The 27,222-nt window shown below is 34.1% G+C and overlaps 1 protein-coding gene across 1 annotated transcript in view; it reads right to left on the reverse strand.

Annotated features, from left to right (window-relative positions):
* The window catches only part of LOC148308046 (uncharacterized), a 92,784-nt gene that overhangs the window by 23,022 nt on the left and 42,540 nt on the right, over window positions 1–27,222 (reverse strand). Inside the window, exons 2-3 of the mRNA XM_088262399.1 lie at window positions 12,560–14,691; window positions 11,962–12,465 (exon numbers count right to left, since the gene is read on the reverse strand). Coding sequence (XP_088118525.1) covers window positions 11,962–12,465; window positions 12,560–14,676 — 2,621 coding nt within the window. The 5' untranslated portion in view covers window positions 14,677–14,691. The remainder of the gene's footprint in view (window positions 1–11,961; window positions 12,466–12,559; window positions 14,692–27,222) is intronic.

The following is a 27,222-nucleotide window of genomic DNA, read 5'->3' on the forward strand; positions in this document are numbered from 1 at the left end:
TATGGGTGGGACAGTCATCATTGGGTGTTTTCATATAAGTATCAATATTGAGTTGATTCAATATTTACCTCATGTCCAATGTTATCAGCAATTTTTTAATATATTCATAAATTTATAGAAAATAAAAATATGAATCTTAAATCCTAAAAAAATATTGAAATGATTTCAATTCTTTAAATTTGTAGTTACAATTTTAAATACAATAAATAAATAAATTTGGCTAACGAAACTAATTTTTAATAAATTTGAAAGAATTACAAGAATTTTTTTCTGTGCTATCCGAGTTTTATGCATGGGCCAGTTATGATTTATTTACTAAACTTTTTGTACAGAATAGATGTACGTTGACGGGCTTATTGCCAAGAAGCAATATTTTCCAACAAACTAACAGCTTACGACTTAGCAAAGTCAGGTCTAACATTCACCATTCTACCCATGATTATCAAAGCTTTGGATACGCTCAAAATACATCGGATAATAGATTCGGAACAAAAGGTGAACTTTGCATTCGTTTTGCAAGATAGGCCGACGATATGCGTCGGTTATAGGCGAGTTTACCTCGCTAATGATTTATAACGGCGGTCGAGCAGCCATCAAACGGAGCCAACTTGGCCGAGAGTGCCTTATCGGAGTTCCTTATCAAGTGTGAGCCGGTCAATTTATATCGGAACAGGGTCGGATGTGGATGGGGCATTTGAGACTACACATCCACCGGATCCATTACACGAAATAAAAATGGAAATAATTATTGGAATTTGAAACAAATAATTTCGATACAAGCAGTAGGAAAATGTTGAACTTATAAATTTAAGTACGAGAACGTATCTGCAACCCTGAGTGGTCTAAGGATTACTGCGTCATACTGCGTCGATTCTATACGATGCCCCATACATCTGGATGCAGATTGCGGTAGGAAGAATGTAGTGTTACAGAGGTCGATATTATTTTATAATATTTATTTCATTATTTTATTATACTCAGGTATTTAAAAAAAAGGAAAAAAAACACAAAATTACACACTTTTATTTTTGTAAGGTTAATTTTTAGGCTGATACATATTTTTTTGTTCTTATATTTTTATTCCGCAAACATCAGCAAAATACATATACGCCAGGACAAAATGGTATGTCGTTTTAACCCCTGCCTACTCTTGCATCAAATAGCATGATTAAATATGTATAAATTATTTCACTATTAATATTACTCATAACGAATTGAAGTTGGAAAAATCAGACATATTTATTTATTTATTATTATATTTGTTTCAACTTGAGATGAAGCATCAATCGTTTTTATGCAAAATAAGATGGAAGTCTGAGCACTCATGGACCTAGCATTTGGCTGGATTATATATACAGCACTGCAATGTGCATTTTCATTCCTATAATATTGATATATCATTCGCAACTCAATGTAGTATCTAATACTATAAAATAATAAAAAATATGACCGTTTCGTTGGTTGAAAGATATTTCTTTGTATTATTACAAAATTTAATTGAAAAAAAGAAACATTAAAAAATAATTTCTATTTAATATTTTTTTAAATCGTATTCAATTTACGAAGTGCTTGCTCTCTTAATTATCAAATATGATGCAGGTCGGACGGTAATAAAATCCAAGGTAACAACCGTACATTAATAAAATAAAAATAAACTCTTAACTAATGGCTTAAATTTTGAAATTACTACTTCAAAAGGTTTACGACATTAGTACTCATATTTGCCCATATAATTTATTGAATATCAATGTGATTTAAATAAAATTGCCCAATACCCCGCTGGCGCTGGTGGAAAGAAGCGTTCTTAGGATCCGAGACTTATGACGGACCTGGCCGCCGTAATAACAGGTTGGCCGGGGGAGTGACACGAGTGTCGGGCCCCGTAGTTTATGGGGCCCTGGGCTCCCGCCCTTCTCTCCGTGGGACCGCTCCGCCCCTGCGCCCCCGACCAAGGGAAATCGATGCGTTGCGAGCATCGATGATTTCATTAAAACCTACCCTACTGTGATTCCAATAGCAATAATTAGTTGGAAGAAAGCGATCGGTTTTGATTGATTTTGTTCGAGAAATGAAATTTAATGAAGGCAGGTTGCATCAGACGTTAAATTAGACTACTTATTACGTTATATTATTTTATTTAAGAACATAAAAATAAGGCACTTAAAAATAATACTTCTTCTCCTTCAAACCCTCAACCGCACCCAATGGTGCGTAGGGCACTGCATCATATTAACGCAGTGTTATATTGATCGTCAACACATTAAGGAAAGGTGATCAGTCCTTCGCTTGAGGCACCAGTCCAGGGTAGTATTGAATAAATATTAGAGTAAAAAAGTCATATATATTTTTTTGACCCATCCCCCACTGGGAATCGAGCCCGGGACCTCCAGTACGGTATCTGAGCGTACTAACTATTATACTACGGAGGCGGACAAAATATAATACAGGTGTGTTAAATGTCAATCCGAGCCAAATAAATTCCTCAAAGGACTTATAAATATGAGCAGTGTATGACTTACGTAAGCCAGTACGGGTATACAATTCCAAGTACCCTAGACGCTGATATTCTTATTTTCTACTTGCATAGTACCTTCTATCCCTTCTTCAATTGCTTGCCCATATAGCAAGTATGACCTTCACCGTGAGCTGACTTCACTTTCGGTTTATTCTACTCCAATATCCAATATTCTGGAGCGGAGGACTAATCACGTTGACTTTATATAATCATGATCGAGTTGACGCCGCTTCGATTCGATGCCCTATGCACCAATAGAGTGGATATAGGGGGCAGTGAGAAATAGAAAAAGCCAATCAGGTAAGTTTTGAAAACAAAAATCACTAAATTGGAACTTACTTACAGATATAATTATTACCAAACACCGTTAAATTATCCGCACAAAAATAGACCGGTACAAGTGATAACATTTAAAGCCGTTCGTATGACGTACAATATTTCGTATAAGAATAGAATGGCATTCGCGGCGTTTGAACTGTTTTAATTTTGCATTCCGAAACGCATAATTTCATTCAACGTATTCATTTCGAGAGGAGGTACGGATTAGCCCGCTCTCTTTGCCGACTTGAATGAATCTATAATTGAATCCCGGTAATTTCCCCAGTCGTGTTCTTGCCTGTTCGTCAAGCTATAAAAACAGTGATAGCACACTCATAAATTGCGAATTGCGTATTTCGACTGTTGAAACTTGCACATGTTATTAACACTTTATATACCGACGAATTATCCAGGACTTATTATCCTAAAAATCAAACAAAATGGTAGTTTATTTATCGATTTGGGGTTTAATTTGTAGAACTCTATTTTAATTTATGTATTAATTGTTAAATCAACGCACAGATTTTTCACAGGCAGAGTCTACTAAGTTGTATTTGATCGTAAAAAAACACATAAAAATTAATATTCTGACAATGAAACGAATGTTGAAAATGCCATAACTAGGCGAAACAATTGTCACCATATTAATTTTAATGTGTTTTTAACAATAAAATACAACTTAGTGGAGTCAAAAAATCTATGTTTGGTTTTACAATTGATACATTAATCAAATTGGTACTAATAGCAAAAAATTTGCATTTAACAAAAAAATCAATAATTTATGTACCAATTATTTGATAAATGTGATTTTTATTACATTTACTACCAAAAGCCGACTGGTCGGCTTTTCTCTGCCAACCGTTAACGCCCTAAAACCGATTAGTGGAGTTTTCTACCCTACGTACTGGAAATAATTCTCACACGTAAACTACTTTATTAATTTCAATTGAACTATTTATTCAAAAGGGAAATTTACTACGAACTGTTTTTTTTTAAATATGCAAAAAAATATTATTTGTCATAATTTTACATCTTGAAGACATTATTTTCAACAAATCGAAATATTTCTAGAATTAATCACAAAATAATATTTTTGCTCTTTATTTCAACTGTGGAGGTCCTCACCAAAACATTACATCTCTATTATAAATGATTTTAAGTTATTAGGAATTTTAGTTTGTAAAATTGTTAGGTTGCCATTTAATGATTTCATATTAACACGGATTGGTCACGTTTTATCGCAACTTTAGTTAATATTTCGATAGAATACAGTAAACAGAACAGATTTGCATTTAAAGGGTTTTTTGTAACGGACTTTTTTGTCTAATATTGGAAATGTAACTTTTTGGCGAGGACCTCCACAACTGCAATAATATTTTCTTCAATATATAAAATCTTGACAAATAAAAGCGTGTATTTTTTAAAATTAGTTCGTTGTAAATATTCTTTTTAAAATAAAATAAATTAAATTAAATTTTTGTCCAAATTTGAAATCGATATAGTGATTTACATAATTGTGAGTTATTTTCAGTACGTAGGCGAAGGGTAGAAAATCGACTTATCGGTGTTTGGTCGTTTACGGTTGGCAGCGAAAAACCGACTAGTCGGCTTTTGGTAGTTAACGTGTTAACAATGATTACGCCGTCGTGGCACGTGGCTCTGCGCATTGCTATCACCAAGTCTCGGGCCTCAGTGATCTTGGTGTCTCCAGAATATAATTTAAACCTTGCACATTCGCCACCAGTTTCACGGAGTTCATCAAAGAAGTCGTAATGGGTTTCCGGCGAGAATCGGTCGCCATTTCCCTTACAGTCAGATTGACAGATTCAGGACGGTAGTAACTCAAAATGTTAACATTTCCGCAAGGTGCACACGTGGCCTTTTAATTAATGATCGTAACTAAAATGTATTTATGAATAAATCACATGAAAGTATATATTTATAAAATGTGATTTTGCTTTTAAGAACGAGCTCAGATACACCAATTACAATCATATTACTTGAAATATATCGACGGCCCCTACGTAAAGTACCTAATCTATCCGCAAATCTGTTACTTTACAGGAGAGAGCTTAGACGATTTTTTTAACGTATTTTATTTTTATTAATTAACGGTTTTATCCGAAATTTTTATTTAGTTTTATACATTAAAAATTATATAAAATACTGTATTAAATCGTTTAAAAAATTGCCTTGTCAAAATTAAGTATATTAGTTAGCGTTTTAGGAGTTCAGTTCATTTCGAAAATTCGATGTAGATAGCGTCTTATACGTCTGAAAACTAGGCGCAATTCATTTTATGTATATATTTTTTGTTTGTTTATATTTGTAGATAACGGTCAATTGAAAACATACACCAAATATCTCAAAATTGTCAAAAATGTAGTTAGAGCACTTAACATAGGGCACGTCGATATAGTCTTATAGTGACAGTGTAAAAAAATATAAATAACAATAAAACATCTGAGATTAATTTAACCGATATGTGGAACAATAAAAAGTTTATTTTTATTTTTTATAAATTGACATGAGAAAATCATTTTTTTGAAGCGAAGCTTAAAGAACATTATATGTCAAAATATCTTTCAAGAAATGAATACAATATGGATGTTCAATAATGGCCAGAATAGTGAACGCTACACAAGTGTTTAAAGTAATCATATAATCAGTAAGGCCAGCGAAATGCCAGGTCGTAAGCCCTTGAATGCTCAGACTTTCATCTTATTTCATAAACAAAAAAAGATGAACCGTTTTAATTGAGATGAAAAAAAAACAAAACTGGTTTCACATCATATAAATAAGAATGACCTTAGAAGACGAATCATCTATTACTGTAATGAAAATCGCAATGAGAACTGTGAATTATTTTAGTTACTCTTTTAAAATTAATTAAATATTGATACGATACAATTGACTAAAATTTAAGGAATTGCTAAAATGGAGTGATACACAAGCTTGTACAAGCAGGGGTATGCAATCTAGTGTGACTAAAGCATTTCCACTATTCTATTTTTCCACTTCTTAATAAATTTTTCATTCACTGCAGCTGTTTTTATACAGCATATGGATTTCACTCATAGATCTAAGAATTTGAAACACAGGACCGATCATCTTACATGTGGGTAAAATAAAATGAAATATTAAGAAAATACTTCATGATACTGATGCAGTGCCCTATCTACCTACATATCGCTCACTCTTTCCTTCAAAGTCATATATAAAAAAAACATGATTTTTAGTAGATCGTTTTTAAAGTTTTAGAATATAATGAAATGTATTTAAAATAAATATAAAGCCACTTATTGTACTTTTTACTGTGCAACAGATCTTGTTAGGTAAAACCTGAATGTTTTTTCTCCATTTGAAAAATATTTAGTACATTTAAAAAAATAATTAAACAATACATTATCTTCAAAATACAAAAACAACACTTTTGCCCTGTAGCGGGTAAATATTAGGTTAAAAATATGCCGCTTTTGCTGGGATATAGTACATTTTCTGGGCATTCTGAAAACATGCACAACTGAAAATTGACGATTTTTTTACATATGACGTTGTTGAAAGGAGTGAGCGATATGTATTATTTTGTGTGGATTTTTTGAACAATAATTCAGGTATATACTAATAACCAAACCTTTAAATATGATTAACCTTTGTTAAAGTTATACAATATAACATACATACCGAACGTATATGGTACCCGTTTCCTGCATTCGTAGTAGTGATATTCACGGAAGTCATTAATTAAAAATATTTCGAATTACGTTTTATTTTGGATGAAAATTAATACAAACTTATGGGGAGTCTGCAAGTTACTGATCAGCAAAGAACGAGATCAGTCGCAGTAATAATAATTAAGGTATTATTAATTGATTCAAGAATGTTAATTTTATTCAACATTCTGTTTCAACGTGGGAGGTGCAAGGATATGCCATCGGCCAGGATTATGCTCTCGGGTGGGTATTTACTAATCTCAGAAAGGGACGAACGCTCGATCAACTTTGCTTATATCCATTAATTAATTAGATTTAACCGAATGAGTAGTGATGTTCGATCGATCGAAATATTTGCAATGCGGCTTTTACGATAGCCCGTTTTTGTAAAATTAATTAAAAATAAATGATAGTGAAAGTGTAAATGTGTAGTGTAGTTATTCGATGATCGATTCGGTGATGACATTACTTTAATTTTTTTCTCACCTCAGTTTTTTATATTATTTCTTTTTATTTTATAGGTATCATTCAAATTTGTGCATGTGAATACGTTATGTTTTATGTATATAGTAAGAACATTCTGATTTCTTTGTTTAAATACCCGTTGGTCCTACATATTATATATTCCTAATATTTCTTTATCTTTTCATTGTTTATTAAAGTACATTATATTAAGTTTTATTGGTGAATTAATTATAAATATATTACATAAATTATTTACTTTTCTTCTATTTTTTTCCATATACTCGTATGATTCTATTTTTTTTTAAATAATTTTTTTATTTTTCTCATATTTTACAAACTATATTTATATTAATTAATTCGGTTATCAGTATGTGGTCATCCATTTTAAATAATTTTTTACTTGGTATTTAAAACTATTTCTTAAAATATATTGTTGTACATGTTTCGGTACATTCCGTATTATTTACAAACAGTTTAAAAATGATGCTGAATGTATGAAAATGGTGTCATAATAGATTTTACGAAGCAGTGGTATTTACTTAGTGAAATTTAAAATTAAAATATTTGTAATTTCACCTGTTGATGAGAGCATATATAGTTATCGAAACTAGTTGTGTTTATATTAATGAAGTCAACAGTGGACTTATACAAATATTTTATTATTTTTATTTAAATTATCATATTACTGTTGATATTTGATGACGATTTAGATCAATAATAAAGGTAATGCCAAATCAACAAATGACGTACGTAATTTTTAATAAAATTTACATAAAAAAAATACTTGCAATGACTAAAAGTTCTTTAGTTATCTCTTTTCCATGATCATAGCCTCTCTCTAATAAGTACACCGCAGATTATGATAAAATATGTCGAGTCGTGAGACGAATCATAAAATATCTAGATTCGCGGTACATATCGGCTCAAGACAGGACACCATTAGACAAGAAGTCGGAAAGCTTAGCAATCAGGAGTAAGCTCATAACTTACCAGATCAGGTTATGTTATTATTTCTAGCAGCACATATCGTTCATTGAACTAAAAAGAGTAATTATTTATTGATTTGGCGTTTAATTTGTAGAACTCCATTTTAATATATATATTAATTTTAAATCAAACACAGATTTTTTGAGTCTACTAAGTTGTATTTTATTAACAAACGTACGTACCTACATCCCCCATTAGCTACTGTTGTCTCCCATGAATTATTGCTGCACATGTTAAAACTGTCACTTAGAATTGTGTAGCTACATAAGGACCGTAGTCCATTTGATCTTCACATTAGTTTGATAATGCCCTAACAAGGCGAAACAATTGTCACAATATTAATTTTTGTTAATAAAATACAACTTAGTAGACTCAACAAATCTGTGTTTGATTTAAAATTAATACATAAAATAAAAGTGTAAAACTAACTAACTAACTAACCATCACGCCGCTTCCCCGCAGGGGTAGGCAGAGAGAATAGAGCGCTACACCACTCTGTCCTTGCAAACATTCTTAGCCTCTTCCACGTTCATGCATCTCCTCATACATACCCGTAAAAAAATAAAAAAAAGTGTAACATGTTTAAAAATCGGAGTAATACATTTTAAATAATAGCACATAAAAAGTCCATGATCTAGTAATTTGGGATTAATTTACAAACACGTATGTAAAGACTAAGAAGACATCAATATAACCATTTTAAACAGTTCTCAATCTTTTTTTCGCTTATATCTCTACCCTGGCTTTCGTCAGAACTATTTTAAAGATTAAATAATAAATTTCTTAAAATACAGAATAATTTTTAGCAAAAGTTTTCTACCCCTCTGACGAAATTTGTTTGAGATTTTCGATGACGAAAATTTATGAAAAATCCCAAATAACTCGAAATAAAAATTTGAGGCACTGACCTTTTTTGATCATCGATATTAAAATGTCGTTTCATATTAAAATGGCGTTCCAAGAAAATATGGCGACCTAATCTACGACCTTTTTTATTTATCGTGCGTTATATTTCAAATTATGCCTTATAGGTACCTATCTACCTCAGAACACCTTTTTCGTATGGAGATTGAATCAATTGTGCAGTAATTGCTAGAAGAGGATTTGAAGCTTGTTATAATTAATTTTACAGTACTTATTATACTTCATATTTTAAAATTGAATCATTAAATCATTCAGTTATTGATTAAGGTTGGTAAGTGAAATTAAAATTTATAATAGATAGATATTACAATACAGTGACTGCCGAATCAAGTGATGAGATAACTTATTAAATGAATATATGCGCGTTCATCTTCTTATGTTAAAATGAGGTGGTTATGATAAACGCAGCATAATTTATTTGATAAATTCTAAACTATTTTGCAAAAATAAACAAAAATATCCCTTGAGGGTAAATAAACGAACATAAATAAAAAATAACATTGTCATAAAAGCAAACTATGTATTTCAGGTGGATATTGTATCAACCCTTTGTTAAATCGTTCATTTAAGTAAAAAAGTTGTTTTGTTTCCGAGTTGAGGAAATGAGTGAGCGAAATAAGTACAGAAATAAAACTTAATGTTCAAACTTGAGACAAAGTAATCCCCGTCGTTCCGAAGAATTATTTTATCGTTTTGTTTCTCATTAAGATTTCTAAAAGACGTCTGAAGGATTATTCTTCATTATGTGCGTAATGGAATCAAATGGCATTAAACAGAATCCAGTCTTATTATCGGTAATTACACCGATGATAAGTAGCGGGTACGTACGGCGGAGCAGCGTGTGGACGTTTGCAGTAAAGTGGAAGGGTAATTACGAATTCCTGTTGCGAAATATTGATCTGAGGAGTCGGCAGGGAATGACGAAACGACTCGCGTATCATCTGACCCCAGGTTGCAGCGAAGGCGGATAGCGCATTCGCAATTTGCATATAAAATTCGTATTTGAGTGGATACAGTCCGCGTTCCTCATAAACACGGATAAAACTTTCGAACGTGACGTGATGTTCAACTTCTCGGAACAAATTGCCAAGTATGCGAGCGATTAATAGTTGAAGGGAAATAATACAAACCTCCGTGATGACATTTACCCGACATGACTTACGGCCCCGAGAGCCGGCCGGAGGGGCCCCGCGACGGAGGAGCACCCACTCGCTACCACTCGCGGTAAGCGGACTTCTTATTGCATCTTAGGTAAAATTATGTCACTGCGTACAAGAATCGAGAGAAATATAAACTTATTGGCAGCAACCAACGGCCGAATGATGATTATTTACTTCATAGTGTTATTACGACTTGTTACTTTACTAGCATTATCCATATAGTATGTGTATTTTATTGGAGTAGGTACAGTGTAAGCGCATGAAATAACATCCATAAATTGAATGATTTATTAAGTAATATAGATTTCTCCGTACGATGAATTTCTTTCCTATAATTTTAAACATTACAAAAGGAAATTTGTAGGTATATGTACATTAGCATGTACCATACATTCATATATGCATAATATTTCTTTCTGTTTGTATGTAAACTCTAATATGTATAATATAATAATAATAATAAAACCCTTATCCGCACCCCAATGGTGCATAGGGCACTGCTTCATAGAAACGCAGTGTTATCTTGATCGTTTACACATGAAGGAAAGGTGATCAGCTCTCCGCTTCAGGTACCAGTCAGGGTAATATTGAATAAATATTACAGTGAAAAAATCACTTTATGTATAATATACACTTTTTGTATAATTTATGTATAATATACACAACAGTTAATTTATCGAAATGTCTCAAAGTGAACTCATTAAATTCTGATGACCATTGACATAACCGGATGAAAACAATCAAATCCTCACATCTGATCAAGATTTGTATGTAACAGGAGAGCATGTACGAGTAGAAGTATGGAGGTTAAGGAGACTGTGTGTCTTTACAGACGCGTGAAAATGATATGATGGTAGAAGCAGTAGTAATAAACAATTCATGAGAAGAAATCTCCATACGAATATTACTTCAAACATCACAATCAAATGTTTTATTCTTAACCTTTTGCGGTTATTTTATTTATGTTACTATACTTTGATATGATTTTATTTTATTAGAGTGAAATGTTCAGCACGCTCGGCTACCATTCTGGAGGTCCCGGGTTCGATTCAGGGGGGGTCAAATAAATAAAAGTTATTTTTTCAATGTAATATTTATTCAATATTACCCTGGACTAGTACCTGAACCGGAGGGCTGATCACTTTTCCTTCATGTGTAAACGATGAAGATAACACTGTTTTTATATGACGCAGTGCCCTATGCACCATTAGGGTGCAGATAAGGGTTTTATTATTATTATTAATAGTAGCAAGATAATGAATTTCGATTTTCGGCAATCTAAGTGTAAATAATTTTATATCTGATAAGTGTTAAGATAATATATATGAAAAGACGATGCTGCATCTTGCTGATAACATCAAATTTATCCTTTTGGTTTACTAAAATATGTGTGAAAATAATACATTTTTGTAAAATATTGTATTCCTTGCGTTATGACACATTTTCTCATCCTTGTGATATCAGTGGTAGAGATAATCGTTAATGTCTAATAATACGATATCTAATAAGAAAATAAGCGAGGGCATGCGCGGGAGTTAATAGCCGCCATACCAGGCAGGCTGACGGCATGTGGCAGGGCCGCGAACGCAGGGAGCGCGAAGCTAAAGTTCGTCTCTTTGCCGGCTGGACGTTTTATTGCAGTGCGGATTCAAATGTGCACTGGCCACTAGTAAATATCGCGGTGACCCGACATATTAATAAAATATCTAGACGCTTATGCCATTCTGCGGGAGAAATGTGTAATCGGAAATTCCTAGAGGAATGTCAATTACTTTTATGTCTGTCTTTCATGAATAACGAAACGCGATTATCATAATATTATTTCCCTCGTCTCCGTAGATATATTGTCGCCAGAGATACGATTATTGATATTACTTACTTTTTTGTGAAGCCGACACCGCATACCGAGCAAAGGAAGGACTTTGGAAGCTTGTTACGGGTTTCATCGGGATCTAGCTTAGGTGTATGTTCCGGTGGCCGAAGGTTCTGGTGCGATCTCTTAGTGTGGAAGATCAGGTTGCTTTTCCTGGAGAAAGTGGCTCCGCACACCTTGCAAAGGTGCGGTCTCTCGTTCGTGTGTTGTCTGAGATGACATCGGAGAGAATGTTTCGGGAACAGCTTGTGACAAACGGGACAAGAGTACTTCATCCGTGATTTCTCATCTGTTAAGGTGTCTTCGTACTCCCCGACTGGCTTGCCGTGAAGGACCTCGTGGAAAATGCACTCGGCGTGCGAGGGAGTTTCGAATGGGCAGATCCTGCAGTTCCAGACCTGCGTGTTGGAGTACGGAGCCAAACTTGAACTTTTAAATGTGCATGCTCTGTGACGTATATGCCAGGTCACTTCCTGGGGGAGAGTGAATTTCATTCCACATTGGGGGCAACTAGAACAGTTAGTAAAAAAAACATGTACTCGTATTGCATTTAAAACGTGGGATCAAAATATGCATAATTATAATGTGAGTAGGTAATACTGACCTGCACGTAGAATCTTGATGTTTTTCCTGCAAATGTCGTTTTAATTCAATAATGTTCCTGAACCGAGGTGCATCGCAGTGAGGACACGCTTTAGAAATATCTTTCTTTTCCAGTCCTTTCTCGACTCTTATTTCCTTTTCCTTTATTCTGTGCGATTGCGATCTCCTGTGAGCTCGAGCGTCGGCCACACTGGTGAACTCGACGGAGCAAGCGGAACAAAAGTAAACTTTCCTTCCGTGTCGCTGCTTGACATGTCTCGAGAGCCCAATACGGGACTTGCAGGTGAAGGAGCATTGACTGCATCGCTTTTTACCTTGGTATTCGTCGGAGGCCGTCGATAAATTATTACCGCGACAATATTTCCCATGCCGTTTTAATTGAATATTAAATTTAAATTCCACGTTGCAGTTACCGCAGCTTATTATGGACCTCTTTCGTATTATTATCGGCATCGATCTGTTGATAGCAGCGACCACTTCTTGATGGTCGGGTCCTATTAAGTGTTCGTCAAATAAAGACGAATCCGCCGATTCAAATTTACAGAACGAACACCAAAAACGACCATTTAGGTTATCTGTGACATCTTTATGATCTTTCGAATGCCAATGTTGTAAAAATTCCGCCTGCCAGTTAGCGAAGAATCTACACGGACTACACTGAAATGGTGATTGCAGAATTATTCGGTGAATATTCTCTAATATTTGTGTCTTGTTCAAATCCTCGTTAGTGAAGGCTTTTCTGAAATGATAGTGCGATATTAAATGTTTTCCAATCAGAAATGGCTTTACTCTGTATTTGCATATCAAGCAAGTTAACAGAGTTGGTCTACGTCGACGTCTTTGCTTTATAGACTGTACATTTATTTCCTCAGTATTATTAGACTTTTTCGTTCGTCTTTTTGTATTGAAAAATATTGAATCGTTCAGATAAATAGAAGGTTTGGTTGTTCTTTTGCCGATCGCCGTGTCGGAACGATTCTTCATCGCTCCCGAAAATTCTAATTCCTTTTCTGGAAGCGTTCGTTTCAAATGCAAAATAGAACTTAAATGTTTTTCATATACTTGACGAGAACCCAACCGGCGGTTACAGGGACCGCACCAATACTGCACTGAGCCTCCTTCCTTGTGTATAGCAGTGGCGTCCATTATATGCGCCTTATGGTCTATCTTAAGGCCATCTTTCGCGCCTGGTATCCATTTCCCTTTAGTGTGTCCGGGGGGAGGCATATACGCGTCATCATCATCTTCCTCAATGTCGTGAATTTTGTCAAGTCGCGGGAGGCTTTCTCCAGGTTGCCCCATAAAAGGTTTCCACTTTCCACCTGTGTGTTCATCTTCCCAATCGTCAGCGTGGTCTGGTTCGGGCGTCACAGCGCTAGTTGATGGCCAATGGCTAGAAGCATCTCGGCTATTGAATATGGGCTTCCACTTCCCGCCTGTATGAGATGCGGGTGGTTTCCATTTTCCACCTGCTTGTAAGTGATCGTCTTCATCTATATCATCGGATTCTTCCGAATCTTCGTGAGACTCTTCGTCGTGATGTTTATAGTCAAGTAAGGAAAAGGTTGGCCTTACATGTTCTTTTTTGACAGTCTCGCAAATATTCGCAACCGCTTTAATGAGTTTCGTTTGATTATCATCTGTACCCGTCACTCGAAGATTGTGTCCCCCGATCCAGTCTTCTCCTCTCTTTTGTGAAACGATATTGGTAGAACTGTCAGAGTATCCGTGAATATCTTTCCCGGTAGAAAGCATCGCTGCTGTGGCTCGTCGTGTGAGTACGCCAGCGCCGGACTTGCCTCCTGTTGATGTTGGCATTGAAGGGGCAACAGATATCGGGGTTCGTCTGACGCTGCTCTGAAGTTCCAGAGACTGAAAGAATACATCGGCGCCTTGATGATTTTCTCGACACGTGCTGTCTCGAGAATGAGATTGAACATTCTCAGATTTTATAGTTTCAGGACTGAGATTAAGTGCAGCGGGTAGGGACAATTTACTTTTATTGCACATAGATTTCCTATGCTTGACATAGTTATCGAGCCCGATGATGGTAGAGTTGCACTTTATGCATAGATGGTTGTCATCCTCGTCGTCGTCCGTTTGCGCCAGCCCTAGCATGGCTAGGCAGTTTACCTGCGAAATAAAGTACTCCGTTAGTTAAACTGATAAGTAGGTAAGGTGATAATAAATCTCCCTCCGTTACTCCGTCGGGTGCTGAGCGCCAAACTTTCAGGCTTCAACGCGCTCTCCGCGTGAGATGATAGAGACAAGATCGTGATTGATGATGAGAGCTTAAATTAATTGTCGACGCAGGTATGTATAAAGTTAGGTAACACGCGTCGAACAAAGTTGGTTGTTGTTTAGCTAGTTCATAGGCTACCCCTGCGCCCGGGTTTATAGGGAGGGGAGGAAATAGGGTGGCGTCGTGCTGTCTTACACTTTTAAGACGTAATAATTAACCGCCCTTCGGAGCCAACATATAACAAAGAAGCGAACAAAATTTCACCAGCTAACTATCTATTTTTTATGATGAAATATAATTTAAGTATGCTGTAGTCATTATTTATTGTTTTGTGCGAAAGTTAATAATATGTACGATACAAACATGATTGCTAGCTGGCGGTATGGCGAGAGGGGATGTGGGAGAGTGCGAGGAAAGGGGAAGAAAGGGAGGAGTGATGGCTAAACTGAAATAGTGCATTCGCTCACGCAACTGCAGCCAACTTAATAATAACTGCAGACGTGCAAAATGCAATTTGTTGTAATTTACGGTTCCGCATTATAATGTGCCCTTCTCTGATTCCGTTTGGGAAATGCTAAGATATAAAATAGGGGATGAGTTTTGAAGCATATCGATTACACGATATTTTTTTTAGCAAAGAAAACCAAGTGAAACAAGTTTTGTTTGCTAGAGAACAGGATGGGTCAAGTTGTTCGCAGAGTACTTAACCTATTGATATTTACTTATTGGTTATGATGAACTGATGGTAGTATAAATCTTGAACATAGAGTTCGGCTCTAGGCGCTCATAGTGAGTACTGTAAACAATAAATAAGACATTCTTTGTTGATCGAGAACTGGGAACTAACGGTGTCGTGATTGGCTTCTGCATTTGGAATCTAGTTCACAACACTCGGTGATTTATACGAGAACTTATTCTCAACTGGAATCGGTTCAACTACTCGTCAGAAAGACGAGTAAGATCCTAACTCCGATATCGTCGAACTTTACTATGCCGAGAATTAAGTAAGAAATGTCTGAAAATATAATACACACTTACACACTTATCTGCATTGTAATATTAAGCGTGCGAACTAAGTAATTTAAATAATGATCGATGATTTTCGAGGTCAGGTATGCAAAAAAATAATTAGAAAGTCCCACACGTTTTACAGAAAGCATCATGTAAATATTATTGATATATTCGTAAGTTGATAGATATTAACTTTGTACCATCTACAGATTATTGATATTGCAGCTCGGAACTTTGAGTATGGGATTCATATTGAGTTTCAAACTTGTTTGTGCCGAGAATTGAGACTCACTTCCATATCTGAGTGGACGGATTTGATAATAAAAGACTATAGAATCAAAAGCAGCCTCCTCTATAAAATTTTGATAAAATAAATGTACATATTTGGTTCATAATATATGGTTCATGATACAGTTTTCATTCGAAAAACTTTAGTAAATAAATATTTTTTTATTTGTATTATTTTTATCGATATACAATTTTTAAAAAAAGAGTCCGAAAAAATAACTACTCGATTTCATTGATTAATTAAAATCTATATATTTTCAATTAAAATTTCACTAAGTTAATAACACTTTTTCTTAAAATCTAGTGTGACACGTGTTTCGATGCATACCGTATGATTTTTAACAGTTTGAATGCATTCTATATCATTTTTTAAATAAACAACCGAAAGCTACAGATTCCACAATCATTTAAGACAAGGACGCCTAACTGTTATAAATGAGGTACCGGGTTTTATTACATAGTTTTTTTAAAAAATGTGGATATTTTAAAGATATTTATTGGAATTCCATATAAAGGATAAAAATATCTGTTTTTCTAGCAATTTACATAGGAAACAATGCTGTTATTAATAAGACGTGCTTGCATTTTATTTTTCGTGTACAAGAGCTATCTGGCCTCTAATTTCAAATACCTGTATTAGGGTCAAACTTTTTTCAGAATCACTAGTCTGTTTTTGGTTGATTAAACGATACTGTTTCTTGGCAATAAGCTCGCCAATTTACATATGCACAGTAAGTAATATATAAATAAATTTATATCATTTGGCAGATATAAGCTAACATATTGTATTACCTATTGAAAACATATATTTCTAATTATTACGCAACTTATGCGGCATAGACTACTGCATTTTATAGAATAAGTGCTATCGTGATCGTTAAATACATGAAGAAAAGTTGATCAACCCTTAGTTTCAGTTATAAGTCCAGGGTTACATTAATAAATATTAGTAAAATATTATTATTAAATAATATTAGAGTGAAAAATTACATATATTTTTTGACCCCTCTGGAAATCAAACCTGGGACCTCCACGACGGTAAGTAAATGCGTTAACCGCTACACTATGGAGGCGGACATAACATATCGGTAGTGTAAAGGCAAAGGGGTATATCTGTCTCAGGCCAAAATTTATAGGAGAGCAAAAACCAACTTGTGAAATTAAATATTTTTTTCGGATGAGATATGTGCATATCTTTAAAAAAAACTAAATAAGTATTCCAAGTACAGCTACTTATATCCTTTTCCTAGATTATGGAATACACTATTTTAGACGTTTTGTGGAACAAACTTAGGAAATAAAAAATTTTCATTACACTACTGATATATGTATACATATTTTTTTACTTTAAAAATGTCTGTGTACTTCCTACGTGTGAATTATTAACTTAGCTGGGAGAATATTTTAATAAGCGACCATTATTCGCGCGCCTGACATGCAATAGGAAACACAATGATACTTTAATTTCATTATTATTTGGCCGAAACCATTCCCAATGGCGGCATATCGGACTCGATGCCTTCCAAATACATGAGCAACGATGACTGATTGTATCTCCGTAGGTGAAAAATATTAATTAAGTTCTCAGAATCACAAATAATAACGAATAAATCAAGCAGGATGCTGAAACGTTGCAATAAATCTCAGTGGAGATCGTTACAACGTTAATAATAAAAATCAATTACAATTTATTGATTTGTATTTCTTGATAGATTTCCCTGCCTTGGGATTTGACTGTGACGCGATCGACAAGTGGATAATGAATATAAAAATATCTAATAATCACCTTCATATTCTTCAATGTTTGATTAATGTATTATTTACCAAACACACATTTTTTTAATAACAAATATACAATTATTATCGTGACTCGGTGAGATTATAATATCTTGCCTGGGCCGATTTTGTTTTTTACAAATAAGACTTATATAAAGACTAAGTGTACTCAACCACGCGTTGCTGTGGCTCAGTCTAGTTGAATGGAACAGAAGGAAAAAAGTGCACATTTATAATAAATGCTTGAGAAGCAACAAATATATGTATGAAAACATTTAAAATGTTAAGTGACAACAGTGACAAGAAGCACGTTTTTCGCCAGGAAGAGGAATTTTGTTACGTACGTTGTTCTTTCTTTTAACAGAGGGCGCTGTCATTGCGGTAGAAAAACATGTTAAAAATATATATTTTCACCTGTTACAAGTAAAAACACAAGTCCCAGAAATTTGAAGAAAAGTGTGTATTGGAATGCAATATTGTGTTAACATTTTAATGCAATCTGTGAATTACTCTAGGAGATTTAAGATTAAAAACAAACGAAAATTTACATCGAGAGCAAAAATAATATTAAACCGTGAAAAATTAAACTTTGCTTTATTATACTTCATAAAATATAAAAAATATATGTAAGAGTAGATACATAATAAAGTAATATTAAACATTACTTTATTATACTTAAAAAAATATAAAAAATATATGTAAGTAGAGTAGATACATAACACAAATAAAAAAGTTACTCATGCGTACGCCTATAGCCGATATTCACGCTTTTGTTTTGAAAATTGGCGCAGGAATTTCATATCTTTTGAAGTTGTCGAGTCTGTCGCTAGATGTCAGCGGAGTGTACTATAGACAAGTTCACGTCTTCAGCATTTGGAGCTTGAGGTTCTCAGGGGCTGTCGTCCGAATAACGAGTGGCGCTCCGGATCGATTCCTACCCTCCTCGGCCCACCCTTCCACCCCAGGGCAGGGTGCCTGAGTCCATGGGGTTTACTTGTTGTGCATGGAACTTTCAATATTTTCATCAAAATGGATTTCGGAATGGAACTAGGGTACAGCCACTCTAAACGTACCCAGTATGCCGATAATGCTGTATCTGAAAGAGAAGGTAATACTGACTTTCTTGATGGTGGGATATTCGGTAACCTACAACTTAATTTTCTTTTAATTCGGGTAACATTTAACGTAATTGATTTAAAAAATAATGAAACACTGTTTTTGTATTGAAAAAATATTTTTTTAAAGAAAAGAGGCATTGAAAGATGAGGATAAAATTATGTAAAAATATTTTTTCAACGCATGTTTGTGCTTAAAAAAGGCTATATAAATATATATATATATATATATATATATATATATATATATATATATATATATATATATATATATATATATATATATATATATATATATATATATATATATATATATATATATATATATTTATATATACTTATACTTATACATATATATAAATATACATTTTTTTAATTCGCGCGCGGAAGCACAGATCTCTAGCTGTTTTTTCTTCACTCATTCGATTCACATGCCCAAACCATTTTTCATATTTCATATTTCGTCTACTTTCACCTTCTATTGCCTACTCAATGCTTCACTTACGTACATTACGGTTGGAACCAGGACTCCATTGTGCACTGCCAGTTTAGCATAAAAAAAACAATAATTTCGAGCTAGTAATAAGCTATCGATTTGGTGTATTCTAGTATCTTAGATATTGTCTTCATGGGTAATATGTATATACCTGTGTCTTGTTTACAATATCTGTCCACGTATCCCCCCTCATGTGTGGGAGTCTGTTCTCGTCTCACATCTTCACCCACACCCTTCACCAGCCACCATGCCTCGGCCATCAGACGTCTGTCCGTCTGAGACACTCGTGAAGGTATGAGAGACCGCGCCACCCCCACCCACTCCCCCCCACGCCCTTTATGCACACCCCCAGCAAGAGGAATGGGTTCATTCTCACGTGAACACCAGACTAGTGACGTGGATGATCACGATAATCGAATGGTTCAGTAATTAAAATAATTCTTCTTTGACATGTCAACATCGATGAAGAAGAATATGGAAGTCTGAGTATTTACAGAATCAGATTGATCATATATATATGTATAATAAATGTATAATAAATTTTATAAATTTGGTTTACAACAATTTGAGTGTGTCCAAGTACATGTTCACAAATCTGGATTATCTCCAATTAGGAGTTATTATAACATTATTTTTTGACATATCCCTCACTCCTTTCAAGAACGTCATAAATCAAAAATCGACGATTTTCAGTTATACATGTTTTCGGAATGCCCAGAAAATGTACTATATCTCAGAAAAAGCAGCATATTTTTAACTTAATATTTACCCGCTACAGGGCAAAAAGTGTTGTTTTTGCATTTTGAAGAAAAGGTATTGATTAATTATTTTTTTAAATATACTAAATATTTTTCAAATGGAGAAAAAACCTTCAGGTTTTACCTAAAAAGATCTGCTGCACAGTAAAAAGTTCAATAAGTGGCCTGATATTTATTTTTAATACATTGTATTATATTTTTAAACACTAAAAACGTTCTCCTGAAAAATCAAGTTTTTTGATTTATGACGTTCTTGAAAGCAGTGAGCGATATCATATTTTATTTTAGCTTATAATTTGTCAATAGTCTGGTTATTTACAGGGCTTACGACTATTCCATATTCTTCTTCATCTATGTTGAGATGTCAATGTATACAATTCGAATGTTGTGAAACTCAGATTTGTGAATAAGAATTTGGACGCACCCAAAATGTTGTGATTTAGTTATAATGTTATTTTTTCATTTTTCTTTTCTTCTTTTATCAATGAAGTATGCCTATTATTAAAATCATTATCATGTGCGTGAAATGTATTTCATTCATGTTTCATATAATGAATCTAATTCATGTATGAATGCCGAAATCGATTAAGTTCATTGATGTAATCGTTCACCAGTAAAAACAAAATTGGAAGCACTTATTTTGTACTTTTCTCCCCTGTCATTCATCGAATTTATCGATTTATTTTCCCAGCCATCATTCATTCAGATTATTTTAATAGTCGACGGATTTATCGACCGTAACCGAATAAAATATTATCTCATGGTTGAGAGGATAAAATTAATTTCTTCGGTAAAAATACCGAGGAAGTATGGATATTACCTTTATTGTATGCATAAATTTTAGTTTTAGTAATATTCAGTAATGAGCTTTGGAGATCATGTGAAAAAATACCGTTTTCGGTGTACATTATACTCTTCATATTATGTATACGTCTATAGTATGTACAACATTTTGAGTGTGTCCAAATACTTGTTGACAAAATCTGGATTATCCAATTACAGGAGTTATTTTTAAATTATTTTTCGACATCTCATCAAAGATGAAGAAGAATGTGGAAGTCTGGACATTTTCATCTCTATAGATGTCTATAGTGAAGTTCTAGTAATTCAAGAACAATGTTTCAAAATTAGTTCATATATATAGAACTTCTTTAGAATTTGAAGAATTTGAGTAGTGTGGTTGTCAATAATGGGTAGAATTAGTGAATGTTACACGTGTGTAAAGAGATCACTCAAACCAGCCTATGACGGTCGTCAACCCCGTAAATGCCCAGACTTCCATATTTTTTTCTATAGTATTAAACTAGCTGTACCCGTCTTTGCTTTGCTATGGCTTAGTCTTGTTAAATGGAAAATAAAGAAAATAGAAAACCAACATTTATGTTCTAATATGTTTGATTTAACTATCCTTGTGAGTAAACAATATTTTATCAGCTTTAAAGAAACACGCTGTCTGCCACGAGCAATGTTTGGTATTGTGTATGTTGCTATTACGTTCAATAGATGGCACTGCTATTGAAATATTCGAATGTCGAAATTTCATAGCAATTGTGGAACAACATGAGGAGATTTCGAACAAACATTTCCAATGTTTTTGAGTGTGTCCTAATACTTGTTCACAAATCTGGATTGTCTCCAATTATAGGAGTATTTTTCATATTATTTTTTGATATCTCATCTCAGCCCCGTAAATGCCCAGACTTCCATATTCTTCTTCATCTTTGATGGGATGTCAAAAAATTATATTTCCAATTTTATTTACAAAAAATTGCACACCCACTTTTAAAATAAACCTCAGTATACAGTACGAGTAGGTCTATTATTATCGAATTATTTTTATATAAAATAAAATAAAATAATTGAAGTATATTTTTTGTCATACGGTTATGCACATCACTACAGCAGACTGGGTGCAGAGTAGCGACTAACTACTAATAGTGGTGCTGGACCAAGTCGGGCGACAAAGGACGCATTTCATTTGCTTTAATTTTGGCGAAATAATTGCGGAAAAGTACGACATTTTGCAAAATGGTAATGTGAATGGCAAATGAATATGTAATATTATATATTTACATAAATATCAACTATCTATAAATGTATTCACATCGATAATTTATTTGAAATTTAGTGGTGTGAAAAATAGGGTGAAATGAGCGTTTTTCATTAAAAAAAAAAATACCGCTCTTTAATCAATGTAAACGAAGCCTGACTAACAGATAGTTGTTTTTTTATTTTAATTTTTTACCTCTCTTTTTTTAACCCTTTTTCACACCGGTGGTGCATAAGGCACTGCATAATATAAACGCTTTATTATCTTGAACGTTAACACATGCAGGAAAGGTGATCAACCCTTTGCTTTAGGTACCAGTTGAGGGTTCTATAGTTAAAGCATTTTGAATATAGCTCTTGACTGAGGTCACTGGTGCCCCCATGGCACTGCGGTCAAACACAGACGAGGTCACCGGTGCCCCCCATGGCGTTTAACGTGTTAACAAAGAGATCGGTAAATAGTATTCATATAAAAACATTGGATAATTCCTTATTTTCTGACTTTGAAATGAGGCCAGCGCAGAAGGTAAAAATACCCTTCCCGTATTACCGTCCGAATTATGTTAAAAATGCTCTTGGTATACAAAATGATACTTGTAGTTTTTTTGTTGACATGAAGAGTTTCAATGATTAAAGAAAACACTTGTTTTATACCACTTGAGTTTTATTAAAGACTACATGTTTCGGAAGTTAAACTTCCATCTTTAATCATTGTAACATGTTTTACCACAAAGTTAATGCCGAAACAATAAATAAAATATAAAGAGTTTCAATATCTATAAAAAAATATGGGATTCACTTTGTACCATATAAGATATTTATCTAATGATCTACTTACGTATCTCTACGTATAATAAAAAAAATGTTGCTGACAGTACCAACGCTGTTTTAAAATTTAACGAAAAAACAACAAAAGGATTACGGTAAGTCTGTTGGTGTACTGTGCGTACGCTAGGAACAATAATTCCGTTATTAAGTACAAGATTAAATGTCTCTAGAAGTCTGTGCCCGCATTGGGACGAAGGTGTAATTACACAATGCGAAGTTCCGTGGGCACGAAGTACTTCCACGGGAGATTGAGACGTCAGGCCGTGCACCAGGGGCGCAGCGCCGCGCAGGGCACTGGCGGTGAGAGGGCACAGCTCACGGCTCACGGCCCATGGCTCATGGCTCACAGGATGCGCGGTGATAAATGTTTCAAACATTCCAACGGATTCTGTGGCACTCTTCGTGGCTTCGCCCAGGACCGAACTCGAGCATTAATCAATTTATTTATTCTCTTAGAACAACCACGACAGTCTTGAATATTGAATACCTCAGATGTTCATGGTAGTACATACATATATATGTTAGATAGCACTTTGTCGGGTTACTACGTGGTGAAGACTTTTTTGGCTAGTTTTTTTTGCATAAAATTTTCACTCATGAATTTCATAAAATTATAGTAACTTTTAACATAAAGAGTAAATCCACTCACTAGTACGGCTGTCCAAACTCAAAACACAGTAAGAGACATTTTTTTGTAGTACATTTTTTTTTGCATTTTTAGACGAAGTAGATTCTACTTAGTCCAAAAATGTAAAAAAAAACGTACTAATTTTTTTTGTCCCTTATTGTTTTTTAAGTTTGGACAGCCGAGTAGGCAAAGGCTATAAAACTTAAAAGGTGAAGCCTAAGTAGGGTCACGATAAGCGGTGTTGCATAAGCCGTAGCTAGATTTCAGAGTCACTTGGACGTTAGGTAATTTAAACAAAAGATTTTTTGTCGACACTATATTATTAGTATGTACCATCTTAGAATCCCCCAAAGCGAGATAATAACCATGAAAGATCGAATAAGGGTTAAAAAAAACTTCAAAGGGTAAAAATAGTATACAACATTTTTTTTAAACGAAAAAGACACAAAAGGCTATTATAAAAATGAAAAAAAAAGTAGCTAGGATAATAAATCACTCCAATCAAACATGTAAGTATCACATATCGAAATCATACATACCAAGACCTCGAAAAAACTTCAACCGCAATAGTTTTTTTTAACCACTATGTTTACACTACGAAAACTAAATAAATATATCGAAGAATAGTAAAGCAACAGTAAATAGATTGAAATGATCGATTTGCCGACTTCCGGTAAGACGTCACAAACAAAAAACTGACGTGAAACTAAATTCATATCAATTTACAACCGTCTCGCAATGATTAGCAATAACACGGTGATTATTGTTCGTTACTAGCCCAATCCTTCCCTGTCCGTACGCTATAATCTGAGTGGCCATTAATCGTCAAACGGCTAATTTAGAATACAACTCAAAACCTGTGGGTATTTATTAATGCCGTATGTTAAATGTTTGTCAGAAGAAAACGATCAAGAGATCCTTTGTTGATATTAATCTCGGAAATTTGAATTATTGATCAAGCTGCGACGGATGTAATCCACAGAAACATTCGTGAAAGAAGTCATGTGTATAATATTATCACATTATTCGACTCAACGCGACAGCTTTTGGAAGGATGTTTTACTTAACAAGTAAATTAAAAATTCAATTTATTATATTCACAAACATATTATTCGGTTCATGAGCGAATTTTGGATTTCAGCCATGGGAACAATTTGAAGTTACGTATTAGATACAAAAATATAATGTAGATGGAAAAATTAATGTGTTCGTTTAAAACCGTTTTATGTTTTTCATTGATTTTTTCGGACTACGAAGTTTTCTGAAACAGTTTTTTATTAAACTTAAAATCTACATTAGACTTCTAAAATATACTACACACTTGCTTAAGTCAAAATGTAGACATAACATATTTTAGTTCATGTAATAAATTGTATCGGCAAAATTAAATTATTTTTATATTGATCCCAAAATTGCATGTAAATACTACTTCTGAACTTTATCCACACCTATTGGTGCATAGAGCATTTTCCCAAATTGATACAAGGTTAATTTGATTGATTATTACATAAAGGCGAGGTGTTAAATCTTGCACTTTGTGTACCAGTCCAGGATAATATTAAATACATTTCTATAGAAAAACACTTGTACTTATTTTAACCCCCCTGGAAATTGAGTCCGGGACTTGCAGCATGGTAGACGAATGTGTAAACCACTACACTATGGATTTCGACACTGTGGATGCTATCAGTGCTTAGCAGTGTGCTGAATATTTGATTTGCAAGTAAAATAAAACAGACAAATTTAATGTGGAAATTATTCCGAATACATTGCAGTTGGAAATCATATGTAATCTGGTGCATCTCCCTTCGGGCACTTCAATCAGAAGAAATAATAAACTTTGCCTTATAATTGAAGGGTACCCGCCTAGTAGACGTAACACAACGATTTTCAAATGATTTATTTGAAGCGTTAGTGTATCATTACTTCAAAATATTTATTTACAAGATGCCTTCACACGAGCTCCCTATTTTGGTATTTTTTTTTAATTTTCTACCTGGTGCCGAATCAAGAAGCTTTTTCAACGGAGGTTTTAATTATACATAACAGAAATGTTCAAAATATTTACTTTTTTCAATAAGTTCTTAAACGTAATCTGTAACACTCCTTAGGTTTGAAAGAGTATGATGAATTATTTTGACTAAATAAAAGTTCATAAACATAAAAATTCGAAGCCGAACAATCTATTAAAGTTCCACATTGATAAAATGATTCATCACCGTCTACATACTGTTGAAGAGAAAAGATACACAAGTTTCAATAAAAAATCTCAGAAATTAGCAAAATGAAAAAAAACATCAAAAATAAAATAGAAGATATTATAGAAATTAGATTTTTTAATTATCAATTCATTATTTAAAAAAAACAGTATTATATCACTTTATGTGTTTTATTTCATTATACACGACTAGTTTCGAAAACTACAGATGTTTTCATGGAGACGTGATTTTTAATTATTAACATGTCATTCCACAAAATTAATGCAAAATTAATAAATAGTAGAAAATCTATTCGCCAAGGCATCGATGCAGGTACATACATACTTGTATGTATGTAGACCTGTTCTAATATTATATATCACCAATAATATAACATTCTACCAATATACCCTCAGCATGGATGGCATATGATACATAATGTAGATGTGCGTCCATATGCCAGCCGTCATCGACAAAAAATTACCCGTTGCATCGCATAATTATTCCCGGGCGAGAGAGATTAATCGTCACAGTCGCGAACAATGGTTCGTGGAAGTTAAAGATTGGTCCGGGGTTCGAGGCCCGCCTCGTTCGTTAGGTGCCCCCCTGTCCTGCCCCTGCCCCCTGCCCGGGGCCCGGGGCCCGGCACGACGCCGACTGCCCCTTACCTGTGTACTGTGTAGCTGTCAGGACGAATGCGTCTTAATATTTCAAGCCCTTTCAGACTGCCAACCGAGCCAATTCATCACGAGGATCTCCGCTTCGTCCTGCCAGGGAAGCACTCGGATTGGTCGGATCATCGGCCGAGAAATATAGCGTCACAGGAATTCAGAATTTGGAATTATTAATAAATTACAGTGAAACCTCTATCTATCGTTCCTCGAATAATCGTTTTCCCGGATGTGTCGTTTATTTCTTCTAGCCCGGATTCATTTCGTCTAAAAATAGATCGCATTGATCCTTTCTCTATCATCATTTTATCGCATTCATCGTTTGAATAACGCTCCAATTTGATATTTTTTATGTGTTTTTTTTACATTCTTTCCAATTTTGTTACATTTGACGGATACAACAGAAGAGGTCGATATTGATGAAGAGGAGCCTCTGCCTGTACCTTCATTTTCAGAAGCATGCACACTATTTGAAAGATTGAAAAATTTCTACTACGCACATTCAATTACTTATGCCAAAAAAATTATATACAAAGCTGAAATATGTACTGTTGACTTATGGAAATAAAACAGTGAAAAAACTAATGTCGGTCATAGATTATTT

This window comes from Brachycentrus maculatus, unplaced genomic scaffold (assembly GCF_059751285.1).
Source record: "Brachycentrus maculatus isolate JH-2025_06_01 unplaced genomic scaffold, ASM5975128v1 h1tg000179l, whole genome shotgun sequence".
NCBI lineage: Eukaryota > Metazoa > Arthropoda > Insecta > Trichoptera > Brachycentridae > Brachycentrus > Brachycentrus maculatus.